Source organism: Pteropus alecto, unplaced genomic scaffold, assembly GCF_000325575.1.
Source record: "Pteropus alecto unplaced genomic scaffold, ASM32557v1 scaffold40, whole genome shotgun sequence".
Lineage (NCBI taxonomy): Eukaryota > Metazoa > Chordata > Mammalia > Chiroptera > Pteropodidae > Pteropus > Pteropus alecto.
The window spans coordinates 19,998,136-20,024,941 of record NW_006431919.1 but is presented as its reverse complement, the minus strand read 5'-3'; the positions used below and the strand labels follow the sequence as shown (position 1 = coordinate 20,024,941).

The window sequence follows — 26,806 nt, the reverse complement described above, 5'->3', positions numbered from 1 at the left end:
CACACCCGCTCACCTTCCCCGGTAGACCATTTGCCTTAGAAAAGGGGTTTTCTGCATGTAGAGCAGGCTGGACTTGGCAACTGGCACCATCGAATGACAGACCATTTTCTTTCGGGTCGCTGTCTGCACTGTTAGCACCGTTTAGGGTGACAGGCTCTCGCAGCTCAAGCCGAGAGGCCGCGTCGTCTTCGGCATCCTGAGCGGAGGGGTGCGAGCTCCCGGCCGCAGCCAGACCGTTCTCCCGGCCCAGGCCCTTTGCCTCCTCGTCGGACTCTTCAGATGACTCGGCACCGTAGGGGACCAGGACACTTGAGTTCAGCTTGGACTTGCCATTCATCACTGGCTTGGAAGAGGACTCATTTGGGGCCATTTGCTTTGTGGCTTTACTGGACACTGACGTCGTAGGCGCACTCGAGGTAGACTGTATCGTGGAGGAATTGGTGACGGTGGACGAGGGGACGGGCTTGCTGGGGCTCTCCAGAGGACTGCCGTGCAGGTGAGGCTGGGACTGGCCTTGGCGAACAGGTAGCTTGTTGTGAATACTGATCGTGATTTTTTGTTTCTTGGGATGTTCTGGAATAACCGAGGGCCGGTTCACTGACCAGGTCTGAACAGAGGTTGAAGCGTTCACGGGACCAGCCCTGTTGACACTGGAGTTCCCGTTAGGACTCGACATGGAACTGCTCGGTGTCTCTTTCAATGGTCCAGTCCCGTTTAAGTGAGGGGGGTTCTGGAAGTAAGAACACACAGCCGGTGAGGGCGCCAGGAACACGCGGAGACCGTCCTGGCCGCGGACCCTGCCCACCTGGTCGTCTCTTTCTATAAACACCAAGTTTCACGCACCTGGAAACATCTCCTCTCACCCGCTCCTGCACGAAACACCAAGTTTCACGCACCTGGAAACATCTCCTCCTCTCACCCGCTCCTGCACGCACGCACACACGCACGCACACACGCACGCACGCACGCACACACACACAAACACACACACACACACACACACCACACACACACACACACCACACACACACACACGATTTTTGCCAGAGAATAAGCCCCAGACCAAATTCTTTCTGTTCCAATCTGACAGAAAGTAGCAGGCGCCGTGGCCATGGTACTGCATGTCCTCCCTGGCTGGGCTACTGCTGGACAGGCAGGAGGAGGTGCCAGCCAGCAGGGAATGACCGCCGGCCAAGGGGGCTAGGGAGAGGGTCGTGTGGGCAGACACGGAAGAGCTGCTTCAGACACCGCGTGCTGAGCCACCCCCTTTCCATGACATTCCCGAATCCCACTCAGGCAGTTACTCTGCTCCAGATTCCACCCACTGCCGCTACGTCCTAGAGGCTGCGACCTAGAGGTCGTGGGTGAAACCTGGTCCACAGATGGTTTTGTTTGGCCTTCACAATGTTTTCTTAAATATCTGAATTAGCTGCTACCTTAACATTGGCGGGGGAGGGCTCTTGAAAAATCAATAGCGGCCAGGCCACCCCTCCACACAGGGCATGTGCTCTCCGGGGGGCCAGTGTCCTGATGTCACTCTTACAGGGAGCCCAATTCAGAAGCCCACTGCCTACCCAGCTCCCAGAGGCATCTGATTTGTGACTCCTGCCATAATCCAAACATAGCCCAACGTCCTTCAGAAACAGCATGCGACTAGACAATCTGCTGATTCAAAACAAATCAAACTCGAACTGAAAGGCCGTTAAAACATTACGGCACAGAGGACAGGGATTACTCCGGCAGGCAGACGGGCTGTCCGCAAGCTCAACGTGAAGTCCAGCACAAGTCAGACCTCTACATGTACAAAGACCTGGAGCTTCACACGACCTCATGTGATGGCACGCCATCGGATGCCCCCGAGGCCATCGGGGGCGTGGTCAGACCCAGCTGGACAGCAGAGAGAAAATGCACATTCCTGAAAGGGCTAACCAGACACGAGCTTGTAACTGGGTCTCTTTCCCGGGTTCCAGCGTTAATCAAGGGTCCCCGGATACTTAAGCCATCCAGTGAATGGAAGTCCAGCGTGGGAGCTAAACTCTCCAGCATTAAACATACTTATGCTCAGATTTTCTTCTTGATCATTCTGTTCATATCATTATACTAAGATTTTCTGTCTGCTTGAAATACATTACAATAAATGACCTAAATGTAAAAGAAATCCAGTTGCATGTGAGGAGCTAGCAGCTACTACAACGTGAGCCTGAGGGCCTGAATGACACATTCGAAAAAAAAATCAGCGTACGGATGACACCCTCGCTACGGACGATACCTTCATCACGTGGGGAGGAGGCTGTGGTCCGATAAACCCTGACGCGGCCTGTTTGCTGCTGACGACCCGCTGGCCGATCACGGGTCGGGGAGAGGACTGGCCGGGGCTGTGGGCGGAATGAGTCAGTTCACCTCCATTTTTCACATCATGGGACCTGGGGACAGAGAGTGATGTAGCTTGGGGTTACGAGACAGCTCCATAGCAGACACTCAGTCATAACCCCTCAGAACACAGGCTGACATGCTTGACAGCCGAGCCACGCACAGGCTGTCCCGTACGCTAACGCCAGGTGCTCGGGCTGGGAGCCAACCGGGGCAGCTGGACAGATGGCACTTTTAACTGTGTATTCTGAGGATGCCACTATCTGAAAACTATTTTTCTTTTCTGTTTACTTACATTTTTCTAGTTATAAATACAAACAATTATAGAAAGTCCATACTATCCAGAGAAGTTAGAAACAAAACCACCCCTTAGAGGCATCTACTATTCAGGTTTAACAGATTATTCTCCAGGCTTTAGCCTGTACTGATTTTTTCAATGTCGGTGTATAAAATTTGAAACCGCTTTTCCTCCATATATATTGAGCATTTGCTCATATCATTAAAAAAAAAAAAAAAAAGCTTCATAGAAATCACTTTTAACAACTGCTTATTTCAATATATGGATACATTACAATGTATATGCTCATTTTGCTACTGTTGGAAATTCTAGAGTGTTAATTTTCAGCCATTACAAATGAATACCTTGGAGCACACATCAAAATTGTCCAAGGCCACACATTTCCAGAAATGGAGTTAGCAAGTCAGAATACGCAGCAGCAACAGGAAAGAAATGAGTGGGGGTGCCGGAATTGGATCAGAAAAGCGACTGACTTGCCTATGCTCAGTGGCTGAGAGGTGACCACACCCAGGTGCTCAGCGTCCCCTTCCTGAGGCCTGCCCTCCTCAGCCACCCCTCCCCCTCCCTCCGCGTGTGTTTCACTGTTGACCTGCCAAAGGGCTGGAAACGAAATCAAACTCAGGACCCATACTCGAAAGCTACCTTCTTTCCTCTGCCAAGCATCAAGCTGCTGTTTTAAAAATAACCCAAGACTGAATTTATGTTGATGAGATGAACAGAAATGACGCAACAGAAATTTGAAAATCTGCTTTCCTGACAATACCTGATATAAAAGAGAACATACGCTTGTTGACTGAGTACCGATCTGATATCACTGGTAGACACGATGGAGTCGTTCATCTGATACCAGAGGCCATTGCTAGCCTGCAAGAGAGCCAACGGGGAGAGTTTAGGCACGATTAGGGAAACGGGCACCAATCCAGAGAGGTGTAAGGAAAAGGGAATTTCACACTTTAACTGCAAAAGTCTCGCCTTTCCCCCCAAGAATGCCTGCTATCTTACAGTGTGTTGTGAAAAGTTTTTAGCAAAATCCACACGGCTTACTTTTATGTAGCAGAAGTAATGGCCAGCATGGCAATTAAAACCAGTGTGTACCAGCACTGCATACAAAACATAAATAATCGGTTCTCCGTTTGGTTGAGACATATATGGTCGGATATCAAGATATTCAGGATATTTCACATCCTAAACGGAAAGAAGAAAAGAAACGTTATTTCTGAAGACAGAGCATTCCACATAGCCAGGTGTGGGGCATTTAGGCACCTGCAGAACAGTGTACCCTATGCTGTTCTAGCAGAAAACTAACTTGGTGCACCCTATTTCAAAGGACATGATTAACCTGGACGTACCCGAATCTAAGAGTGTATTTAATACAATCCTACTGTATTCTTCATTCCCTCTAAACAAATGAGGATTAAGTGAATTCTTCAAATACATCAGAGGAGACAGTAACAAAATGACAACTCTGGACTTCAGTCATCACTTATTTTTAATGATTCGGGATTATTTCCTGAATCATCCCGAATCATTAAATAATGGATTATTTCTCCTACATGATAACTTTGGACCAACTCCATTCAATCTTCGGAAAGTAGAAAGTGGGAAAGTTCCATGTGCGACCAGTCAGAGAACAGATGAAACAAGAAAATAAACTTGGATGAGAGACGTGGCAGGGACGTCGTCCTCGGATTTCAAATGACGCAAGCTCTCCCTGTGCACGATCGGTACCTTCGCTGACTACAAAGCCCAGATGTGGACAACAGGTACCGATTTTATCATCGGAAAGTCTAACCACCTAAGGACTATAGAAAATACACAGAACACGCTGCTGGCTCAACGCTTTGACAGTTTTTCCCATTACTAAGTGCTGGAAGAACTTAGAAAGTCAGGTAACAGAACTGTTCAATTTGGTCATTTATACCCCTTAATAGCTACTAACACTTAGGTCTGAAAGGCTTGATATAAAAGGTTATTAATAATATCGACATACCTTAGCAATTTTTCCTCCAGTAAAATTTGCAAAACGTTTCAGAGAAAGTGTAAGAACATTGGAGGATCTGTGTATAGTGAACCTCTTTGAGGCTGGAACCATCTTTTTACACCTTGAAATAAACAGGAACAAAAGATTAAGAAGGTTAATGAATATTTTTTTGTATTATAGTCTTTCCCTTATTATTTCTCTGAAACATTCTACATTAAGTTTCCAAAAGAAGGATACTAGACGAGAAACAGAACCTCCTTCAACCAACAGTGAAAATATTAAAATTTAAAGTACAGGGGAAACTGTTTACTTAGCACAAAAGATAAAAGGAAGCCAAGACAATTCTGAGACACCAAGCCACGCAGGTCAGTGATATTTTAAAATCAGGTTGAGACACCGAGCCACGCAGGTCAGTGATATTTTAAAATCAGGCTGATACACGTTTCTGCCAATTCAAATCAAACTGAAAAACTAACAGATGTCCAGGTGGGCATAATTCCATGGAAACAAAGCCCTATCTGGATCCAAAAGAAAGAAAAGTAATGATTAGGAAATTCCCTGCAGTTTTAAAACAAAGAGCATCTCTATGGCTCGGCCTTCTTCCCCACAAAACGAACTTCTGATGATAAGTTAACGATATCGCCTGATTATAAAATGAAAATCCACTTAGACCATATGAAACAGGGCTTCCTGAAATCGGGCCCCCTTGCCTCCGCGGGGAAACATACTCATGAATGAGCAAAATCAGCATTTTCGAGCAGACACCAGCCGCCCTAACTGCCTGGGAGAGGGGGCTCCCTCCATCACGCCCTGTGACAGGAGTCCTGGGAACGCTGCTGCTCGGCAGGGGCACAGACACGGTGCCCAAGCTGCCCTGCCATGTGGCTCCCCGAGCACTGCACCAGGTGATCCGACCTCTGCCCTCCCAGGAGCGAGGCCTCGTGTATCCCCAGTGCCCCAAGGTGCGCCTCCCGGCAGCGTCAACAGGTAGAGCCGCCAGTGTCTCCCCAGATGATGTGGCGGCTAAGGGGCACCTAGAGGCTCATCCAGACCCCCGGCCTGGCCCGCGTACTTGCTGCACTTGTAGGAGTTCTCTCCATCCAGCTGCTCCGGCTTCACGAACTGCTCCAGCGCCTTGTTGACGCTCTGAGCGGCCTGCGGGGACAGCAGCGTCCACGTTACACTCACTGCCATGTGTCAGCAAACAGGGACCGAGACTCACGGTGAGTTTTCACGTAAAAACAGCTTTCGTTATGATGGTCACTGTTATGTGTGTGCACGCCAACGATTCCCTCCCATTAAAGAATGAGCAGGTTAAAGCAAACACAACTATGTAAAGAGGTTGCTCGCTGCGGCATCATTTACAACAGCACGAAACCGGAAGCAAACCGAACACCTCGGCAAAGACTCTGACGTGCAGACCGTGGAGCGGTCACTCACTGCACCAGCACCCAACGGCCGAGGCGCGCACGCGCGCAGGGCCGAGCAGAATCAGAGGAACCAGCCCACTCTAATCAACAGCAAATAAACGACTCTGGAACAGTTCACACCCAACTGTTGAGAAGAGCTCGTTTGAGGGGTGGGGTCTTATACAGAGCGCTACGGGTCTTGCATTTTTACCACAAGCACATTTCTTATTTTTACCATAAGCATGTATTACATTTGTAATCAGAAAAAACAAAGCTCAAGAACAAAAACAGGAATTTAGAAAACGCAAAAAGCAAAGCAATTTCTAAATAACCACCATCTACTCTGGCTGACACAGGCATCAGAATCTGGTTTTATTAAGATTAAGTGGAAAGTCAAAGAATAAAAAAAAATTAAGTGTTTTAAGTTTTTTATGATGTATACTACAAACCTTAATCACCTCTGAATAAGATCTTAGCTTATTAAGTTTCTGAATCCATATTCTCTAACAAGTACGGACTTAATTATAAATGAACTATAAATATGTAAGGTATGACTGATTTAACCGTCACAGCAATGTTCCCACTTACCTTTATCTCCAACGTTATGTCAAGATATGGATCAAAAGTATCTGAAACACCTTTGCAATTTAAACATTTAACTGGAATAAAAACAAAATGCAAAGGATAAGCAAAGTGTAATCATTCTGGCAGTCCCAACTATTAAAATGACAGAACATAAAAATACTATTTCAGAATAAAAAATTTAAACAAAGTATTTTTTTTATCTGCTATCAGATTGGGCAAAAAGTTTTAATAGTACACAGTGTGAGTCCAAGTGTCATGGATCTGGCCCACATACACTGCTGGTTGGAATGTAAACTGATATAACCTCTTGGAAGGACAATGTGGCCATGTCAAATTAAAATACACGCACCCTTTGATGCAGAAATTCTAATACTAAGAACTTATCCTATATGCACACTTTTACGTGGACATAAAAGCACGTGTGTAAGGATGTTCAATGAAGTACAGATGGTAATTTAAAAAATTAGAAATGACCTGAGTTTCCCTTGATAGGAAACTAAAATAAATGGACCACCACTGCAGGCGAAAGACTGTGCTAGACCTCTACGTACTGAAACGTACAGAGACTTCTAACGTTAAGAGAAAAATGAAAGGGACATATCTAGCGTGCTGCCAGTCTGTTCCTGCAGCGGAACCTACTAGAAGGATATACCAGAAACGGGGGCGGGGACTGTCTTTGAGAAGGGCGAATAGGAAGGACTCTGGGCTGGACGAAAGATGATACCCACTCTTAGCCCTTTCTTCCTGTTTGCATTTTTTAACCATACGCGTCAATTTATCAACTTTTTTTAAATTTATTTTTAATTCTTTAATGTCACCACACATTTGACTCCTTTTACCCTGTCTACCTCCCTCCTCTCCCCTCCCACTTTATCAATTTTTAAACCAAAGTTTACCTCTAGACCGTAGGTATCCTCCAAATATCTGACAGACGAGCGTGGTGGCCTGCGTGTGTCTGTCTAATCTGAAAAACAGACAGTGACATGAGAGAAGGGCTCTACGGAAGTGACGGATGCCATGGCCGGATTTCGAGAGCATGTACGTCTGTAAAGGAACACGGATCCAGGCAGGAGACCTGGGTCATTATGTGTGGCCGCCAGAGGACAGTCTTGCCTGACCAGGACGCAGGGAGCGGGAGAGGCAGGCCAAGAGGCAGAATGGGACGGAGTGGAGGCTGGGAAACCAAGGCAAGAACCTTATTTTTAATTAAGAGGAGGAGGGAGGGGAGGAGGGAGAGGAGGACTCCCTGAATAGGATCGTGATGCGAAGTGTGAGCACTGGCTGCTGGGGGCGGGGCGACACAGAGCGTCTCCCTGTCCCACGGTCCACCCCGACCCAGAGGACAGAAGCCCAGCCAGGCGCGCGGGCAGGTGGCGGAGAACGGCTGGAGGTGTGCGGCGTGCTTACGGGACAGCGGGTGGCTTAGGGCTGCTGTCTAACTGTTCCTCCAATCTTCCTCTTGAGTCTCCATTTAGACTTTAAGAGGGAAATTGCAAGAACTGGGAACTGCCCAGAGTGAGAAAGATGCAGGGAACAAATATAGGATTCGGAGGCTGGAGGGCCACAGAGAAAATGCCGCGCAGCTGGAAAGGAGAGCCCGTGAGATCGGATCTGCAGAGAGGCTGTCGCCTGGAATGAAATGACAGCGAGACCGACATTCATTTCCTGACAGCTATCGTAAAACAGATCCAAATTGTCCCAGTCAGCATTCCTTTGAAAATTCTAGCCATTTTAAGGCAATGCGCGCCACCCGAGGACGAGGCAGGGCAAAGTCAGAAGGAGAAGCAAGCACAGAGCTCCGCACCACCGCGGTGCCCGAAGCACCGGCGCTGGCACCGCACTCACTTGTTGCTGCCGTTCAAGCAGGCCTTCTGCATGGCGTCCACGGTGTACTGGAGGAACTCGTGGGCATCTTCTTGGTTTCCGAAACGGAAGTGCCGAGCTATCCCTGCGGAGCCAAGTAAAGACGAAGCTTTATCATCACATAACAGGCCTGGGCTGTAACCCCCAAGTTCTAGCTTACGGCAATGGCGTTGGAACCCCTCCCCCGCCTCACCATTTCCGAGGAAGCAGCCTGGACCACACCCAGACAGTGATGCTGCAGCCTCAGTGATAAAACTGCCCTGGGATAAATTCAACTTTGGCTATGTTGTCTCAAAACTTTGTCCAAATGTCATGTTAGTGCACACGCCTTAAATCTGGTGTGAGACCTCCCTAAGAGATTCCCCAGAAAACGGCAATGTCCGAACCCATCTGCCGTCTACCTCGATTACCTACACGTTATGTTCTGTTGCACAGTAACATTTCAGTCCTATGTCTCACTGACCAAAGAGATTCAAGACAAAATTACAGAAAAAAAAAATCAGAAGTATAAACAAGATAATAAAATATTTTTAGAAGTTTATGTGTATGAATATATAAAAACATTATTAGCTTAAATCATGAACTGCCAATATTCTGCCAGTTATGATCTACAAAAATGGCAATTTCATGATTCAACCATGTATGTGTGTGTGTGTGTGTGTCATGGATGTATATACACACAAACACACAGCAATGACATTTTCTTAAAGACTAGGTTTAAAAATATTAATCATGCTTGATAATATATATACAATTAAACAAAAAGAAAAATATCATCTTCAGTTAAAATTTTGCCAGGATCCAACGATGCTCAAAAAAACGTTTAGGAAAAAAAAGTTTGCACTGTCTGCAAACTTGGCCTATCAATAATGCCAAAGCCAAGAAAACACCTCTTTAATCTTCAGCAGCTTTTTAGGCAAAAAGATTACAGTTTGTTAATGTGTAATTATCCACCCCTATAATTACCTAGGTAGATACCAGATTAAGAGTTAGGTTGTTTTTATTTGTATGCATTTTTTATTCCAATTCAGTTAATTAAGATAATGTAAAAGTTTGTTGCAGAAAACACACAGGAAGTACATAAGAACATCTCATACGACCTGTCAGGATCATTACATTGCAGGAGAAAAATTGAAAAGTAATTTAAAGATTACATAGAAAAAGTACATTTATCCACAAATTTGCTAACCTGAGTATAAATTTTTCTTTAAGAGTATAATTAACTTTATTTTGGCAATTACTGTCACTATGTATATTGTAATATTCATAAACTGAATTAAAACTAATTCAAAGCCACTTAAAGAAACCCATGGCGTTCGTATTATTAGTGTTAGTATTACTCAGCCTAGCAATCCAAGTATCTGGGGGGAAAAATCGTTGTAACTTATCAGTGATTTTGTTAACAAACTGAATTAACTTTTTTAAAAATTTGCTTATATTAAACTGAATACTGTCTTCTTTATTATATTGTCATCTTTTGCTTTAAGGTTTTAAAAAAGTGTTTATATAGTAAACGTTTTACTAAAAATTTGTTATTAATAAAAGACATCCCCATGTATGATAAAACGTTTGTTTGTAATAATACACAATAGGCTCATCTTTTACCAATTAGGCCATTAAGACAAATTAGCTAACAAATACTAAAATAAACTACAATAGATGATACTTACGCCGCATCTCATTAATGACAAACATCGGTTTAATGACATCCCCAGGATTACTGAGTGCCTGGGTGATATGCGCCTGCATTGTACACATCATACAAAATCCTTCCGCGTGACCTGAAAGGTAACAGACGATAATCCTCCAAGTTAGTAAAATATGACACTATATACATCGAGGGACGTTACAAGGAAGGGACACACTCTTGAAATGCAATAATAAGAGCAATTATGTCATGCACTGAACTATATATTTTATTCGTTTTCATGTAACTCTCCAAAAACCTAAGCGATAAGCATATACGGGCTCTATTTTACAAGAAAGGAAACCGAAGCTCAGAGTTAAGAAGTTGCCCAAGGTCGGACAGTTAAGCGGCAGACACACAACCATCAAATCATAGTCTTTCTAATTTCAAACCCTGTGTTCTTAACGACTCTCTGTATTGGAAAAGTACTTTTCTTACACTACTATTTGTCTCGAAGGATAAAAGAATGTCTCTCAGACTAGGGACCAGAAATCCCTCTCTGGCTTTGTTGGTCACATACATGCTCTCTATTGTTTTTCTTTTTTTTTGTGACTTGTTAAAAGCATGAAAACCATTCTCGGCTCGTGATTGAGTGGCGCTACTGGCATCTAGTGGGCACAGGCCGTGGGTGCTGCTACACATCCTGCAAAGCACAGGACAGCCTTCCCCATGACAGAGAATTACCTGGTCCCAAAGATCAGTAGTACTGAGGCTGAGAAACACCGTCTTAAACAAAGCTTTAAAAGTCTCAAAAGGACCAAACTATTTCCCAATTAATATAACTGTGTCCCAGAATAAAGCTAAAAAATAATTTTTTAAAATCCGGTACCCAACAACATAAAATTCTAAACAAAAAGTACGAGGCATGCAAAATGCAGGACAGACCCAATAATTAGGAGAAATAAACAGAAACAGATCCAGAAATGACACAGATAACAGAATCAAAAGACAAGGGCATGTAAAAAGACGTTATGTTATATTTATACGTTCCAGCAGGTAGAAAAAGAGCGTGATAAGCAGCGACATGGTAATAGGTCCAAATCTACTTTACAAATGAACTGTAGAATTTCTGAGATGAAAAACACACCAGGAGGGATTAATAACAGATTAGACACAAGAGAAGAGAAGTGAATTTGGAAACAGCAGCACAGGTTATCCATAATGAAATACGAAGAGAAAACAAAAACCTTAAAATAACGACGACGACAAAGACAAGCCTATCAGTGAGCTGTGTGACTGCGTAAGTTTGGCCCTAAGGTGCAGGGAACTGAAGTCCGAAGGTGAAGGGCCAGAACGAATATTTCCAGAAACGACTGCCTAAAAAAGGACAGTACAAGGGGGTTTTTAGGGTGATGAAATGGTTTTGTGGTTATGTGAATCTATACCTGCGTTAAAATTCATAGAGCTGTATACCAAAAAAAAAGTTAACTTTATGTGAATTATAGATATCAAAAATGACTGAAAGTTATACAACTTTGAAACAGTAAATCCACAGATGTAAGAATCTCATAAACTCCAAACAGAAGAAACATGAAGAAAAGTACACAAAAGACCACTCGGTCGAATTGCTTAAAACTGTAATAGAAAGAAAAATTTTTAAGCAGTTAGAAGTAAAAACATTACGTATACAGGAACAAATGTAAAACTGACAACAGACTTTTCATTAGAAACAACGCAAGCCAGAAGACACGTAGTAACATCTTTCAAGTATTAAATAAAAAGTTGAGAGAGAATTCTATACACCATGGAAACATCTTTCAGAAACAAAGACAAGAGTTCCACTTCTGGGAAGATGGACTTGAGGTACTTTTCTCTAGTCTTCCCACTAAGTACAACAAAAAAAACCCTAGACACTGTATATAAAACAAACATGAAAAAGCTGTGAACGGCAGAGAGAAAAACGCAAGCTCGTAACCTCAGGACCGAGGAATGAAGGATGGCGAGTTTCCTGGGTTTTCCTTGAACCTCACGCATTCCAGGCTTGATGCTGAAGAGCCTGCAACCTGAACACACCAAACATGGAGAGGACAAACCCCAACCAAAGCCTGCTGTCTCCCCCAGAGACCAGGAAAGGGGCGGCCCAGCAAGACCGAAAACTTTGAGACCGTGATCGCTCTACTCCAGCCAAACGCCACAGAAAACCTGTGGCCCCACGGCCACCCCACGCCAGCAGAGGGCCAGCGAGGGGCCTGCACGTCCACCTGCCAGGCTGCAGTGAGGCGTCCGGTCCAACCCACCCCGGGGTGGTGCTACAAAAGCAGACTGGAGGCTGGGACTTGCGACCACGCTGGGTGATGACGAACCACACTCCCGTCCCGCGGTGTCAGTGAGGACTGAGCAAGGAGCCTGGACGTCCCCCCGCCTCGTCTCGCCCCCCGGGAAGTGTCAGCCTGAATCAGGGCTTTCGCCACCACTCAGCGGTGTCGGTGGAAACCATGTGGGAGCCTGGAGATAACGCAGGAAAGAACCAGCGAACACGGAGACAGAACAGGAGGGGTGACCTAATCGGGACAGAGAGAAAACAGACCGGGGGAAAATGAAGAGAGGCGCAGGGCCCTATGAGACTCTAACGAAAGATCTCACACACCTGTTCCCAGAGCCCCAGGAGGAGACGGGGGAGAAGGCTGGGCTGAGAAAGTACCTCAAGAAACGAAGGCTGAAAATTTCTCAGATTTGGCAGAAGACACACTTCTCTAGATTTAAGAAGCTGAGCAAACCCCAAACAGGAAACCACAACAACAACAACAACAAAGAAATCTACGCCAACATACATCATTAAACTCCTGAAAACTACAGGCAGAGGGAAACACCATCTTACCAGCAGGAGAAGAACCACTGGAATGAGAGTGGATGTCACGACAAGAACCGCGGAGGCGGAAGGGGGATGCACGGCAATTTTCAAGTGCTGCAAGCAAAGGACTGTCGCCCAGATTCCGAGCCCCTGCGACAATGTCCTTTGGGAATGCAGGGAAATCAAGCTATTCTCAGATGAAGCAACACTAAGAGAATTGGCCAGCCATAGGTTTATCCTAAAAGAATGACCGAAGTAAGTTCTCTAAACAAAAAGAAATGATTTTTTTTAAAAAAGAAACCATGGACCATCAAGAAGGAAGAAAAAACATGATAATCAAAAATATAAGCAAACAACAATAAATAGGCTTTCCTTCTCTTGAGTTTTCTAAATACGCGACAGTTGAAACAGAAATTACAACGCTGTCTGACATGGCTGTAAATGCATGTAGAAAAAATACTTAATGACAGGATAACTAGGGGAGGAAAGGGACTTGGACGGTAAGGCTTCTATACGTCCCTTGAATTGGTAAAATGACAACACAGTAGACTGTGAGGTTATGCAAACCTATAGCAACCACAAAAAAAAATTATATAAAGAGATATACTCAAAAACATCATAAATAAGTCAAATTAGAATTCTAAAAAAATGTTCAAGTAACCCAAAGAAAGGTAGGGAGAGAGAGAAACACAGAATAAACAGAAAGCAAAATATAAAATGGCAAACTTAAGTCCTAATATAGCAATAATTATCTTAAATGTAAATGTTCTAAATATGCCAATTAAAAAGACCCAGATTAAGGAAGTAGATTGAAAACATGAACCAACTACATGGTGTCTATAAGAAACTCACTTCACGTGCAATGACACAGGTAGCCTGAACGAAGAGGAATGCCAAATGACGTGTCATGCAAACACTCACCCAGAGAAAGCAGAGACGGCCACATTAAAGCAGATAAAGTAACTTCAGAGCAAAGACATCTGCCCGAGAAAGGGACAGCATGCAAAGGATCAGCCCATCAAAAAGACACAGCGATCAATAAAGCTGTAAAATACATGAATCAAACTCTGACCGAACTGAAAACAGACATGGAAAAATCCACAATTAGAGTCAGCATCTTCCTGTCAACAACTGACTGAACACTGAGAAAATCAGCAAGGATATAGAAGAACTCAACAATACCATTAGCCAATAAGATCTAATCAACATTTAGAAAACACTCCACCCAACAGGGAACACACATCTGTTTCCAGCGCTCACAGAAACATATGCCAAGACAGACAGTATATTCTAGGCCACAAAACGAATCTCAAAAAATGTAAGAGAACTGAAATCATACCATGTGTGTTCTCTGACACAAGGGATCACACGAGAAATCAGTGAGAGATAATGGGAAAATCTATAAATACCTGGAATAAGTAACACACTTCTAAATAATCCAGAGATCAAAGAGTAAGCTTCAAGGGGAAAAAAAAATACACTGAACAGAACGAAAATGAAAAGACAATATAACAAAAATTTGGAGATACAGCTAAAGCAGTGCTGGCAAGGGGAATTTATAGCGATTACCAGTATCAGGGACAAAACCAAGGATGGCAATGCAGACCCTGCAGACATCAGAAGGATAACAAGGGGACACTGTGCATAACCTCACACACATGCCTTTAGCAACAATGGAGCGATTCCTCAAAAAGTAAACTGCCACAACTCATCCAATATCAAATACATAATTTGAACAGCCCTATACCTATTAAGGAAATTGAATTTGTACTTTAAAAACTCTAAAACAGGACATCTGCAGGCCAACATAGTTTCACTGATGAATTCTACTCAATGTTTAAATAAGAATTTACATCAATTCTACACAATCTCTTGCAAAAAGTAGAAAAGGAATTAACATATTCCAAATTCATTTTATAAAGCCAGTATTACCCTGATATCAAAACCAAAGATAATATAAAGATCGAAAATAACAGACCCATCTCTCTCATGAAGAGAGATGTAAAAATCCTTAACAAAATATTAGCAAATAAAAATCAGCAAAATACAAAAAAAAAATTAAGCGTCGTGACCAAATGGAGTTTATTCCAGGAATGCACAGATGACTCAATACTGGAACTTTTCCTAGTATAATCCACCACATTCAACTGGCTAAATAAGAAATATTACATGATCCTATCAATTTGATACAGAAAAACCATTTGACAAAAATCAACACTCATTCACAATGAAAAGGAGTCAGGAAAACAGAAACAGAGGGGAACTTCCTTGACTTAAAGAAGAGCATATACCAAAAACCTACCATTATTATCACACTGAAAGCTGTTCCCCTAAGATCAGAAAGCAGGCAAGGAGGTCTGCTCTCTCTCTTAACATAGTGATGGTAGTTCTAGCCAGCGAGATAAGGCAAGACAAGGAAATCAAAGGCAGACAGATCAGTAAGGAATAAGAAAAAATGTCCCTATCTGCATATAACATGACCATGCAAAAAAATTCAAGGACTCTACAAAAAAAAATTAATAATAATAATGTCTAGAACTAGTGAGTCAGTTCAGCAAGGTCACAGGATTTAAGATCAACATAGAAAAATCAAACAAATCTTTATATTCCAGAAATACACACGCAGGCACAAAAAATTAAAATACACTACCATTTATAATCCCTCGAAAAATAAAAGAATATGGTGTAAGTCTAACAAAACAAGACAAAACATGAGAAAGCTATAGGATGTTGGTGAAAGAAAGTAAAGAAGATGTAAATAAATGCAGACACACACCAGGTGCACAGACTGCAGATGTCAACCAGCACTGCAGAGACTCCCGTTCCCCCCAAACGGAGATGCAGGTTTAATGCAATTCCCATCAAAGTCCCAATGAGATTTTTTTTGTAGATACAGACAAGATTATTCTGTAGTTTATATGGAAAGATGAACTAAAATAGCTAAAACGATTTTTAAAAAGAGTCTGTGGGTGGAATCCCTCTATCCACCATCGAGACTTATTACACAGCTACAGTGATAAAGACTGTGTGGAAGGACAGATGCATACCTCAGTGGTTCAGAACGGGGAACCCAGACACAATCCCACACAAATATGCCCAGTGATTTTTTACAAAAGTACAAAAGCAATTCAATGGAAGAAGATAGCCTTTTCAACAAATGGTGCTGGAGCAAATGGACAGTCAGATAAAAAAAAACGAACCTCAACCTAAACCCCACAGTATACAAAAATTAACTTAAAATGGATCACAGACTTAAATGTAAAGTGTAAAAATATAAAATGTTTAGAGAAAAGAACATGAGAAAATTTTCAGCATCAAGGGCTAGGCAGAGAGATCTTAAACTTGACACCAAAGGCACAATCCATAAAAGAAAAAGTTGGACTTTACCAAAATTAAGAACTTTTGTTCTGTGAAAGACCCCATTAGGAGAATGAAAAGATAAGCTGCAGATGGGGATAATATATTTGGAACGACATGAAAAAGGGAACAAAGAATAAACGGGGCAGACAGAAAACCAAGAGCAAGATGGTAAAGGGAAATCCAATCATATCAATAACCTCGTGAAATAAAAGTGATGTACATCTCAAAATAAAAGACAGAAACACAGCAGATTAACATCCTTATTAAGTACACATGGAACATTTAGCAAGCCAGACCACGTTCTGGTACAAAAAACAAGACTCAAGTTTAAAAGGATTCAAAAACAAAAAAATATATATATATACTCTCTGACCACAATGGAATTAACTAGAAATCAATCAAGACAATGTCTAAAAAGTCCCCGAGCATTTGGCAACTACACAACACACTTCTAAATAATCAAAAGGCAATTGGAAATTATTTTGAACTGAATAAAAGTTAATATATGACATATCAAAATGTTTGGGATGCAGCGAAAGCAGAATTTAAAGGGAAATTTATAGCACTCAACATTTATATTGAAAAGATGAAAGATCTCACATCAAATGACCTGAGATTCCACTTTAAGAAACTAAAACAGAGTACATCAGCTCTAAAGCAAGCAGAGGAGTCCATGGCCATGCCGCCCTGAACGTGCCTGATCTTGTCTGATCTCAGAAGCTAAGCAAGGTCGTACCTGGTTAGTACTTGGATGGGAGACCACCTAGGAAGACCAGGCCCTGTAGGCAATAAAATAAATAAATGAATGAATGAACGAATGAATAAAAGCAAGCAGGAGAAAGGGAATAATAAGAATAGAAACAAACATCAATGAAACAGAAAACGAAATAACAATGAAACCAAGAGCTAGTTCTCTGAGAAGAGCAATTAAGATGAATAAAACTCTAGTCAGACTGCTCAGGGAAAAAAGAGAGGAGGGCCAAATTAACATCGGAAAAGAGAAAGAAAATCACAACAGAGCCTAGAGAAATTAAATAAGAAAACATTATGAACAATTTTATGTCCATACATTCAACTAAGAAAAATTCCTTTAGAGACACAAACTACCAAAGGCCCCTGATAAAAAATATAGATAACCTGAATAGGCTTATATCTATTAAAGACGTTAAATACATAGCAAAGAAAAACTGCCTATGAGAAACTCAAAGGCCCGAAAGGTTTCACTCATGGAATTTACCAAACATTTAAGGAAGAAATAATACCAATTCTACACATACTCTTCCAGGAAACGGAAGAGAATTAAAGTCATGACGCCACCACTACTCTGATGCTAAAGCCAGACAAAGGCACTCTAGGTAAAGAAGCTATAGACTGATATCTCTCACGAACAGAAACTTTAAAAATTTTTAGTAAATCCAATGATACATGATCAAGTGGGGCTGTCTCAAGAATGCAAGTTTGGCTTACATTCAAGCTAACACTGAACGTGGTGAAGGGCATCCATAAAAATCGACAGCTAATATCACACTTAAAAGTGAAAAACTTAATGCTTTTCCCTGAAGATCAAGAGAGAGACACGGATGCCTGCTCTGCCCGCATCTGTCAGACACCGCGATGAAGGTTCCAGCTAGCGCGATACGGGACGAAAAAGAAAGAAAGAGCACGCGGTCTGGAAACGAAGAGGTAAAATTTTCCTTATTCGCATGATTGATTGTCTCTATATAAAATCTTAAGGAATCTTAAACAACAACAACGCTACTAGAATAAATGAGTGAGTTTAGCAAGGCTGCGGAATATATAAGATCAATCTCCAAAAGTCAACTTCATGTCTATGTTCTAGCAATACACAATCAAAAACTGAAATTCAGAAAATAGTACCATTTATAAGAGCTTTCAAAAAATGAAATACTTAGGGATAAATCTGATAAAACATGCATATTATATTTGTACACTGAAAACTACACAACATTGCTAAGAAAAATTAAAGGTCACCTAAATAAATGGAGAGGTAAAGCTTGTTTGTGGGTCAGAACACAATATTGTTTAGATATCAATTTATCGCAAATTGATTTATAGATTCAACACAATACTAATCAAAATCCCAGGAAGCTTTTCTGTAGAAACTGATAAGTTGATTCTGAAATTCATTTGGAAATGCAAAGGAATAAGAACAGCCAAAACAACTTTGAAAAAGAATAAATAATTGAAAAATAAAAACTAAAACTATAATATATAAAGTCCTGAGGGAAAAATAAAAAAGAACAAAGTTGGAGGACTTATCTGACTTCAAAACTTTTAAATATATAGTAATCAAGACACTATGTTATGGTATCAAACAGTGGATCGATATAACAGAAGAGTCCAGAATAGATCCAAATGTATACAATTGATTTTTGACAAAGGTGACAAGACAACTGAGTGAAAAAAGGACTAACTTTTGAACAAACAGTGCTGGAACAACTGGACCTCCATACTGAAAACCATGAACTTCGATCCATTCTTCACACCCTAAGCAAAAATTAACTCGAAATGGATAACTGACCTACATATAAAAGCTAAAACTAGAAAACCTCTAGAAGAAAATATAGATAAAATCTTTGTGACCTCTGGGCAGGCAGATTTCTTCAAAAGGCAGTGTGAAGAGAACATTCTCTCCAGACTGGGAGATAATATTTGCAAATTACATATCTGATAAAGGACTTCTATCCAGATAATATAAAGAACTCTCAAAATGCAATTTATAAAAGACCCAGTTATAAATCGAGCAAAAGAGATGAACGGGCACTTCAGCAAAGCAAATACACGCGTGATAAATGACCATATAGAAAGATGGTCGACATCACCATTCATTAGGGAAGTGCAAACTAAACCCGCAGAAGGCACTGCACGCCACATACCTACTCGGACGGCAAAAATCGGAAAGACTCACCGCTCCCAGGACCAGGTGGAATACGGAGCAAATGGAACTCAGTCCGCCGATGGCGGAAATGTAAAATAGAGCGATCCCTTTGGGAAATGGTTCGCAAGTGTCTTAAAGTTAAGCACACGCACGCCAGCGCCGTAGGACCAAGCCATTCCATTCCTAGATATTTACCCAAGAGAAATGAAAACATCCTTATGAAGACGTGTTTACAAATGTTCACAGGAACTCGATGAGTCCAAAACGGGAAAGGCCCAAATGCCCACCGACAGGTGAATGGAGAAACAGACAGACAGCCATACAGCGGACGCTACTCGGCAATGATCGTGGCCACTGACACGTGCGGCCGCATGAAGCAACGCGGAAATATCTGTGCTGAGCGAAAGAAGCCAGGCGATGTAAGTACACTGTGTGTATTTCCACTCACAGGACAGTCTAGAAAACACGACCTAATCTGCAGCAGCAGAGAGCATATCAGTGGTGGCCGGGGGTGGAGCGACGAGGGGTGGGAGGGGGTAGAAGCGGGTGACTTGGAAGGAGCACTGGGAAGCTGTGAGGGGGTGACGAACAGGTTCGCCATCTCGGCTCGGGGGATAGTTTCACGGGTGTACACAAACGTCAAAATGCATATTTGAAATGTGCAACTTATTGCATATCAATTATACCTCAATAAAGCAGGGAGAATAGAGAGAGAGAGAGAGAAAACTGCCAATAGCATGAAAGGCAGGCGCCTAATTCCGGACACTGGCAGCTCCCTCTCCCCCGCTGCCAGGTGCCAGGGCTGGGTTCTCATCCACACCCTACTTTCATTAAGCACAAAAGTGAGAGGAAAGCCGTCTGTGGGGAATGAATTATGGACTTAGAAAGGGAGGAAATGAGGGCCAACAGAACGTTATGCTGTAATCTAAAACCCCTTGGCATAACAAACACCTCCAGGCAGTGAGATTCTAGGTGATTTTCCTTTGGTTTCTTTAAATTTTTCTGTACTTTCCAAATCCTTTATAAGCATTATTTTGCTCTTTTGGGGGGAAAAATACCATTTTAAAAGAACCAATTTAAATTCTCCACTAAGTAAAGAACTATTCAAAAAGAAACCAAGGGGCTTTTTTCCACCCAGATAATTAACAAATAGCACCTGAACATAACACACTCAAATCTGAGCATTAATGTAGATCAAAGAACAGGGAGATTTCATTTATAAAGGGTGAAGGATATTTACAACACATGTAGGTCAAAACCTCAAAAAACGATATGTTCCAAATTCTGAATTTCGCTCGTCAACCGCTGAGCTGGCTCTCACCTAATTAAAGACCATAATATGTTTTAACTGATTTCCTGCCCGTAAGGTTGAAAACTGAGCTCTACCGAGCTCTCGCACGCTAAAGGGAAAGCCTTGTGTGACTTTCCAGGAGGCTGGGGGCACGAGCCGGAGGTTCCTCTCCACCAGGCTCCCGAGCCTGTCAATGAATCAAGCCTTACACCACCAGGTGGGGATGCCTGCGAGGCAGGGGTTCTTAACCCTGTCTGTCCCAAGCTGTCGGTGGCAGATGTTCATGTCACATTTTTTAGCAAGTGTAGAAAGCCACCGGGGGTGGGGTTCAGAATTCCAAATGCTGATAAAATATTTCTTTTTTAAGTAGCTTCACGGATCAAATTAGGTGCAAAATGCTTTTTATGCAACCTGAATACAAACCTTAAGTCTTCCTCCACGGCTTTTAAAAGAATAAACCAACTTCTTAGTAAGCGCAGAAGTCTTGACTTAATTCCTCACTTCCATTTTGGAGAAAAAAAATGAAAGTAGGTTAGTGTACCACAACACTGGGCACGAAACGACACGGAACACTTACATGTCTTGGAGTGTTCGTGAGACAGCATGTAATTGGCGAGAGGTGGCGTGTAAGTTAGACACTGTAATGCTGCGTTGGCAAAACAGGTGTTGCCCAAATTCTGGAGCCCAGCTCCGACTCTATGGGTTTGCTGCCACTTCAGACAAATCTTCTCAGATGGGAAAAGAACTTTTTGTGGAGGAGTGATGCCATCACCTAGGGCTAGAAAAATAGACGGCAAATATTTGAAAACAAAGCTTTGCATGCTGGTGAAGCTAAATGAATTGCAACACATCAAATCTGAATGCGATCCAGATTCTAAATCTTATTACCAGCTAACCAGAAATACAGGGGAGAAAGGGATCTTCTTAAAGACAACTCAGAATGTGGGAAACTCTAAATAATTTGGTTTCTTCAGTAAATAAACAGCAAGGACAATGATGGGGGGGGATGTTACAGAGTAAAAGAAACTTACAAGACACTCCCCAGATGCAAACGGTAGACTTTGTTTGGAGGTTGATTTCAAAAGCCAACTGTTAAAAATAATTACATGACGACTAGGGAAATTAGAACACTGACTGGATTTTTAATATAAAGATGTTTTAATTTTTAGAAAGAATTATTTAGATATATGCACTAAAATATTTATAGATGAAATATGAAGTCTTGGATTTGCTGTAAAGTGATGGGAAGGGGGAGAGGAAAAGTGGGTGGTGGAATAATTGTCCATGAGTTGATAAATGTCAAAGCTGACTGATGGGTACATAAATGTTCATTATAATTTCTTTTACATCTATTTAATTTTTTTCAATTAAAAAAGAACTAAAAACAACACAATCAACAGACAGTGCATGATAAGGGGAGTCTCTCTAACATTTACTGTGGATGCCTATATTCGGAACCGCCACCGTCAGTCACTGCTATCCTGACCATCTTCCCATTTATTGAGCCCTCACTGTCTGTCAGAGGTGGTAGTGATGTCATCCCCATTCTACGAGTAAGGAAACAGGTTTCTGAACTCAGGCTGTTGGGCACCGCTGTACATACTTGTAAGTATACTACACATGGTCTAAAAAAAGATTCTTCTCTATTTCTAAGACTTATAAACAGATTGCTAATGACAAGTATTCCAGAACTCAGGTGGAGCTCAAAAACAACTAATTTATTTAGGAAAGCTCAAAATCATCGACAGCGAGACCACTTTTTCAAAAGTTTGCCAGTTCCTTGGCGCTATTGAAGACGGAGATGCCTCTTAATGAGGACTGAAGTACGCAAAGGTAGGCTTCAGCCTGGCGGAGAATCTAGAGCAAAATTAGACACGAGAAAGGAGTGTGTAAAGAGAAGAACAAGGGCCCTCAAAAGGGCAAGGTGGGGTGACGTGAGCTAAGTCCTGAGGGAGAGCGAGGAGCGGGCAGGCTGGAGTCTGTGAGGAGATGTTCTGTGGCCAAGTCTCCAAGTCTCTGTGGTGAAGGTCTTTAAACTTTAAACTTCTATGTAACATTCAATCAAACTGTTTGTTCTGTGGTGTAACGTTTTTCCCACCCAAAACATCATCAAATCACACCGCTCACCCCCATACCACGCCACCACATTTACCAAGAGGACCCCAAACAACATAAGAGCCTAATTACCCTAAGCCAACATTCTCTGCAGGAACTAACCTATTTTCTTTGCAGTTCAAAGCTTCCAAACCCAAGTCTTAGAAGTACCAACTACAATGTCAATGTCTTATTCAACTGGCTGAGTTGTAACAAATGTAACCACACTTACAGGGTCTCTAGAATGTAACTAGAATGTAACATTTACATTAGCTGTTCTCTTTCAACCAGCTTTACTACACACCATTGTAACTGGCAAAAACAAAAAAACAAACAAATAAAAAAACCCACAGTATTTTTAAAAACATCTTTAAATTTTAAGGGACAGACATCTATTTAATAGGGTACGACGGTTAACTGACAAGTTAACAAAATGCTTGCCCATCTCAATTCTCACCAAGATAAAGTTTATCCTTCAAAAACTCAGAAATAAAGGAAATTACAAATACCATAGTAACTAAAAATAATCTGCCCTGTTACGATACAAATGTTAATCATGAACGAGCAGCAGAGGAAAATGAAGCCTGTCATAATGTAACTCTGCTGGCCACACAGTGGCAACGGATCTTGCAAATAAGCCCCTCTATGAAACTGCCAACCCACTGACAGCATTTACAGAGTTTCTTGGAGGGATTCTGTCTTTTAAAAAGTACCTTGATCCTTTTGTGGTGATGGCTTTGATTTATCAGGTACGGATGAACTTGAATAAACTACAGCACCAGGTACTGGTCCTAAAGAAAGTGTATGATTTGAAACATCATTTAACGAAGACACAGCACCCCAGCTGGCAGAACCTGCATCCATGTCTCCAGGTGAGACTGCCTCAGAACTGCCAGGCTGATTCTGATAGGTTGATGGGTCAGAAGATTCAGAAGCTTTGTCAACTATGGTCATTGTTCAACTCTGCAAGAGACGAAAAGCATACATTGTTTCATAAGATCAGAAAAGTAATCTACTTAGTCTACCAGATGTCGAAAAGTTACTCTAGTCATTTTTAATTATTTTCAAACAAATTACCCACATATAAAAGCAACAGTATCTTTTTGTTATAATTTCCTTGTGACACGGCGTTATGCTAATCTGAACATATCAACAATTTTTAATTATAAAGTCTTCAATGAAATATTTGAGTATATCTTGTCATTCTATTCCATGCCTCTTAAAAGTCTGATATTTTAGTTTATAATCAGGTACCTCAATTTCCAATTCCATACATTTACTAAGTACCTATATATTTTTCTCTCTATTGTTTAAAATTAGAATGTGAAATACACTAATATATTGGACTCAGGCCCAACTACACAAAGAGAAATTTTAGCTTTAATTTTGAGCGTAAAGTTAAAAAAACATTAAAATACATTTTTAAAAATATAGGAAGTCTCACCTTTGAAGCACATTTTTTTTTTGAAGAGGCTCATTTATATGTTAATATATAACTTTTTAAACAAAGCCCATAACATTACTGAGATCAAACTTGAACACACATACATGTTATAATAGTACCTAATTATAATTTTCCCTTTAAAATCTTAGAGCTACCCCTAATTGAGCATCTTCTCTGTGCTGGGCATTGTGTTAATCACTGGACATGCATTAACTCACTTTTCATAATGGACCTATGAAAGATTAGACAGAATCCACAGGGTTTATAAAACGGAGCAACTATAACCCAAACTAGTCGGCAACTGGGACTAGACATCAGGTCCAACACTCCGGGCTAGGGTTCCTTCTGGCTATACCAACCTAGTCAATAGATTGCTTTTAGGAATGTTCCCCAAATTGCCCAGCGGCTACCAAATCTGGCATGTCACTACTTCCTAGGTAACCTTCCAGGCGAGCCCCGATAGCCCATGGCACCACTCGAACACCTAGACTTGGCATTGCCTGGCCTAGGAACCTCTGCAAACTCCCCACCACCCATCCTAGCTGCTCTCTCTGGGCTCCGCGCGTGCTCTTTTTGACTTAACTCTCCTCCATCCTTCCACCTCCCAGTTTAGAATTCATTTCCTCTGGGACGCTCCTTGACAACCCTTGTCCCCCAAGACTGCATTAGCACCTCTCCCATAGGCTCCCAGCGCCTCGGCAGCTACTCCAGAGCAGCTGTACCTGGTGCTCGCCACCATGTCCTCATTTGCAGCCCTGGCCTTGCGTACAGAAAGCTTTCCATACATGTGTGAACAAATGAACGAATTCTGGAGATAGGCAGTCAGCGGTGTTTGCGTTTAGCACCAGTTTGTGCTACGTGATTTCTATACAATATCTCATTTAATCCTTAAAAACTCTGAAGTAGGGATAGCGTTTAAAACCCGTATTAGAAAATATTCAATACAGTAAAAGTATAATACTCATGTACATGCCACCTCGATGAACATTACAATGCAGTGTCTGCTCACAAGGTTTTTTTAAAAGCCTCAAAATTTTGCTGTAATTTTAATTAAGGCATGATTATCACCCCCTGAAAGTACAACTTTTTGGAATCTTTCGTAGAAACAGGAGAGTACAGGTTCATTAGATCTTAATAAGATAAAAACCGAACTGAAATTTTAAGTCAATCTAAGATACTGGACCTTCCTTCAGGAAGAAAACTTAAGCCGTATTGTCCAAAATAAAGTTTAAAGTTTCCTCATCAAAGAGTCAAAAGAAGTTATGAAACACTGTGGAGACAGAGTAAGAAAACAAAAGCGGAGGAGGAAGAGGAAGAGAAAGGAGGAAAAGAAAGCCAAAACGGTAATAAGGTTCGTCCAGCCTGATTTACAATGGCATTAAATAGCAAAAACATTGATTTCCCGGGGATAAACATCCCTTTAAGACAATCATTAACAAATGACCAAATAAAGCCATTTTACTGGCTTTGGGAGAGGGGGGGGCTCTTAAATGAAAATGAGAAATATTACGGAACGCATACAACTGTCATCAATAACCATACTGCATTATAATTTTGAGAAAACAAATCAAATCCATCCATTTGTCTTCATTTGTACACTCAGCCAAAGAATTCTTACCCTGAAGACATGAGACATCAAACTAAGCTCCAACTGCTATGGAGATAAAACCTTTCTAGAAGCCAAGCAATGCCCTGCAGGACCTAGGACGCACGTGGTTTTCTCAGCATTACTGTGACAAATCTCCAGACCTGTAAGCAACCACTTCAGTGAAAAGTTTAACATTTCTCTCAACATCTTCTGGTGATAGATACACAGAGTTCCAAAAGCATGTTGAAAAAACTTCGGACTACATGAATCAAGGCTGGATGTGTGTGGAGAAATGAACCGAACTGGCTTCACGAGTGTCTTCTTTGCTGTACATACAATCTTTGATTCAAAAGTCTTAAAATTCTCAGTCCCTTATATGGTATTTCTACCAAATGGCAAACTACGTTATTCTTTATTTTTAAAAGAATAAGTATATGCTATTGTGGCACTCCACATACACTGAGGTAATGATATCAATACATGTAAAAAGAAACTCTTACATTCTGCTTCGTAAACAATGTAATCTATGTTCTTGCACAAGCTTTAAGATGACAAAACCTTGATCTTAATTATTTTTTAAGTCGTCCCAACAACTAAGCCTTAAACCTTTACAAACCAAACATCGCGGACTTGATCCAATGTCATAGAAAAGAAAGTGAAACTTGATCTCAAATAAAAACAAATAAGTGAAACTGATTATTCATGCCCCCTATGCACTTTGAATGAATACAGCCGAAAGAGTGAAATTATGTTTAAAATTTACAACTCTTAAAAAATTTTCTGAGTCTCCACAAAAATGTATGAGAACCTATATAATACTGTCGTTACCTTGAAAAAGAGGCGTTAACTAGTTTTTCAACCGGTTTTACTGTTATTTTAGTGTATTCGCTTTCAATAACCAACGTGTTCTCCCATAAACAAGTAAGCCCTAAGGCCTTCCTGCATATAAAAGAGCTTCTCGACAAAAGTAATCTCGACTGCATTCATTATAACGAGGTTAAAGTCCCCAGATCGTAAAACTTCTGTTCCGTCAAATTTTCATTTCAGACCTCTGAAATCAAACTCCTCCGGTCCTCCCCCGACCCCCTCCAGGTGAGCGGGCTCTTCCTGTCCCGAGGAGAAAGACCCGCGGCGAGACGCTCCCGC

General features: G+C 41.7%; 1 protein-coding gene and 1 pseudogene across 1 annotated transcript in view; one reads left to right on the top strand and one right to left on the bottom strand.

Annotated features, from left to right (window-relative positions):
- Nucleotides 1–26,806, bottom strand: part of USP42 (ubiquitin specific peptidase 42) — a 35,723-nt gene extending 8,917 nt beyond the window's left edge. Inside the window, 12 exon segments of the mRNA XM_025043111.1 lie at nt 14–730; nt 2,270–2,423; nt 3,432–3,532; nt 3,713–3,853; nt 4,659–4,770; nt 5,722–5,804; nt 6,647–6,717; nt 7,540–7,607; nt 8,489–8,591; nt 10,177–10,287; nt 21,112–21,312; nt 23,342–26,806. Coding sequence (XP_024898879.1) covers nt 14–730; nt 2,270–2,423; nt 3,432–3,532; nt 3,713–3,853; nt 4,659–4,770; nt 5,722–5,804; nt 6,647–6,717; nt 7,540–7,607; nt 8,489–8,591; nt 10,177–10,287; nt 21,112–21,312; nt 23,342–23,582 — 2,103 coding nt within the window. The 5' untranslated portion in view covers nt 23,583–26,806.
- On the top strand, nt 17,014–17,132 carry LOC112475294 (annotated as a pseudogene).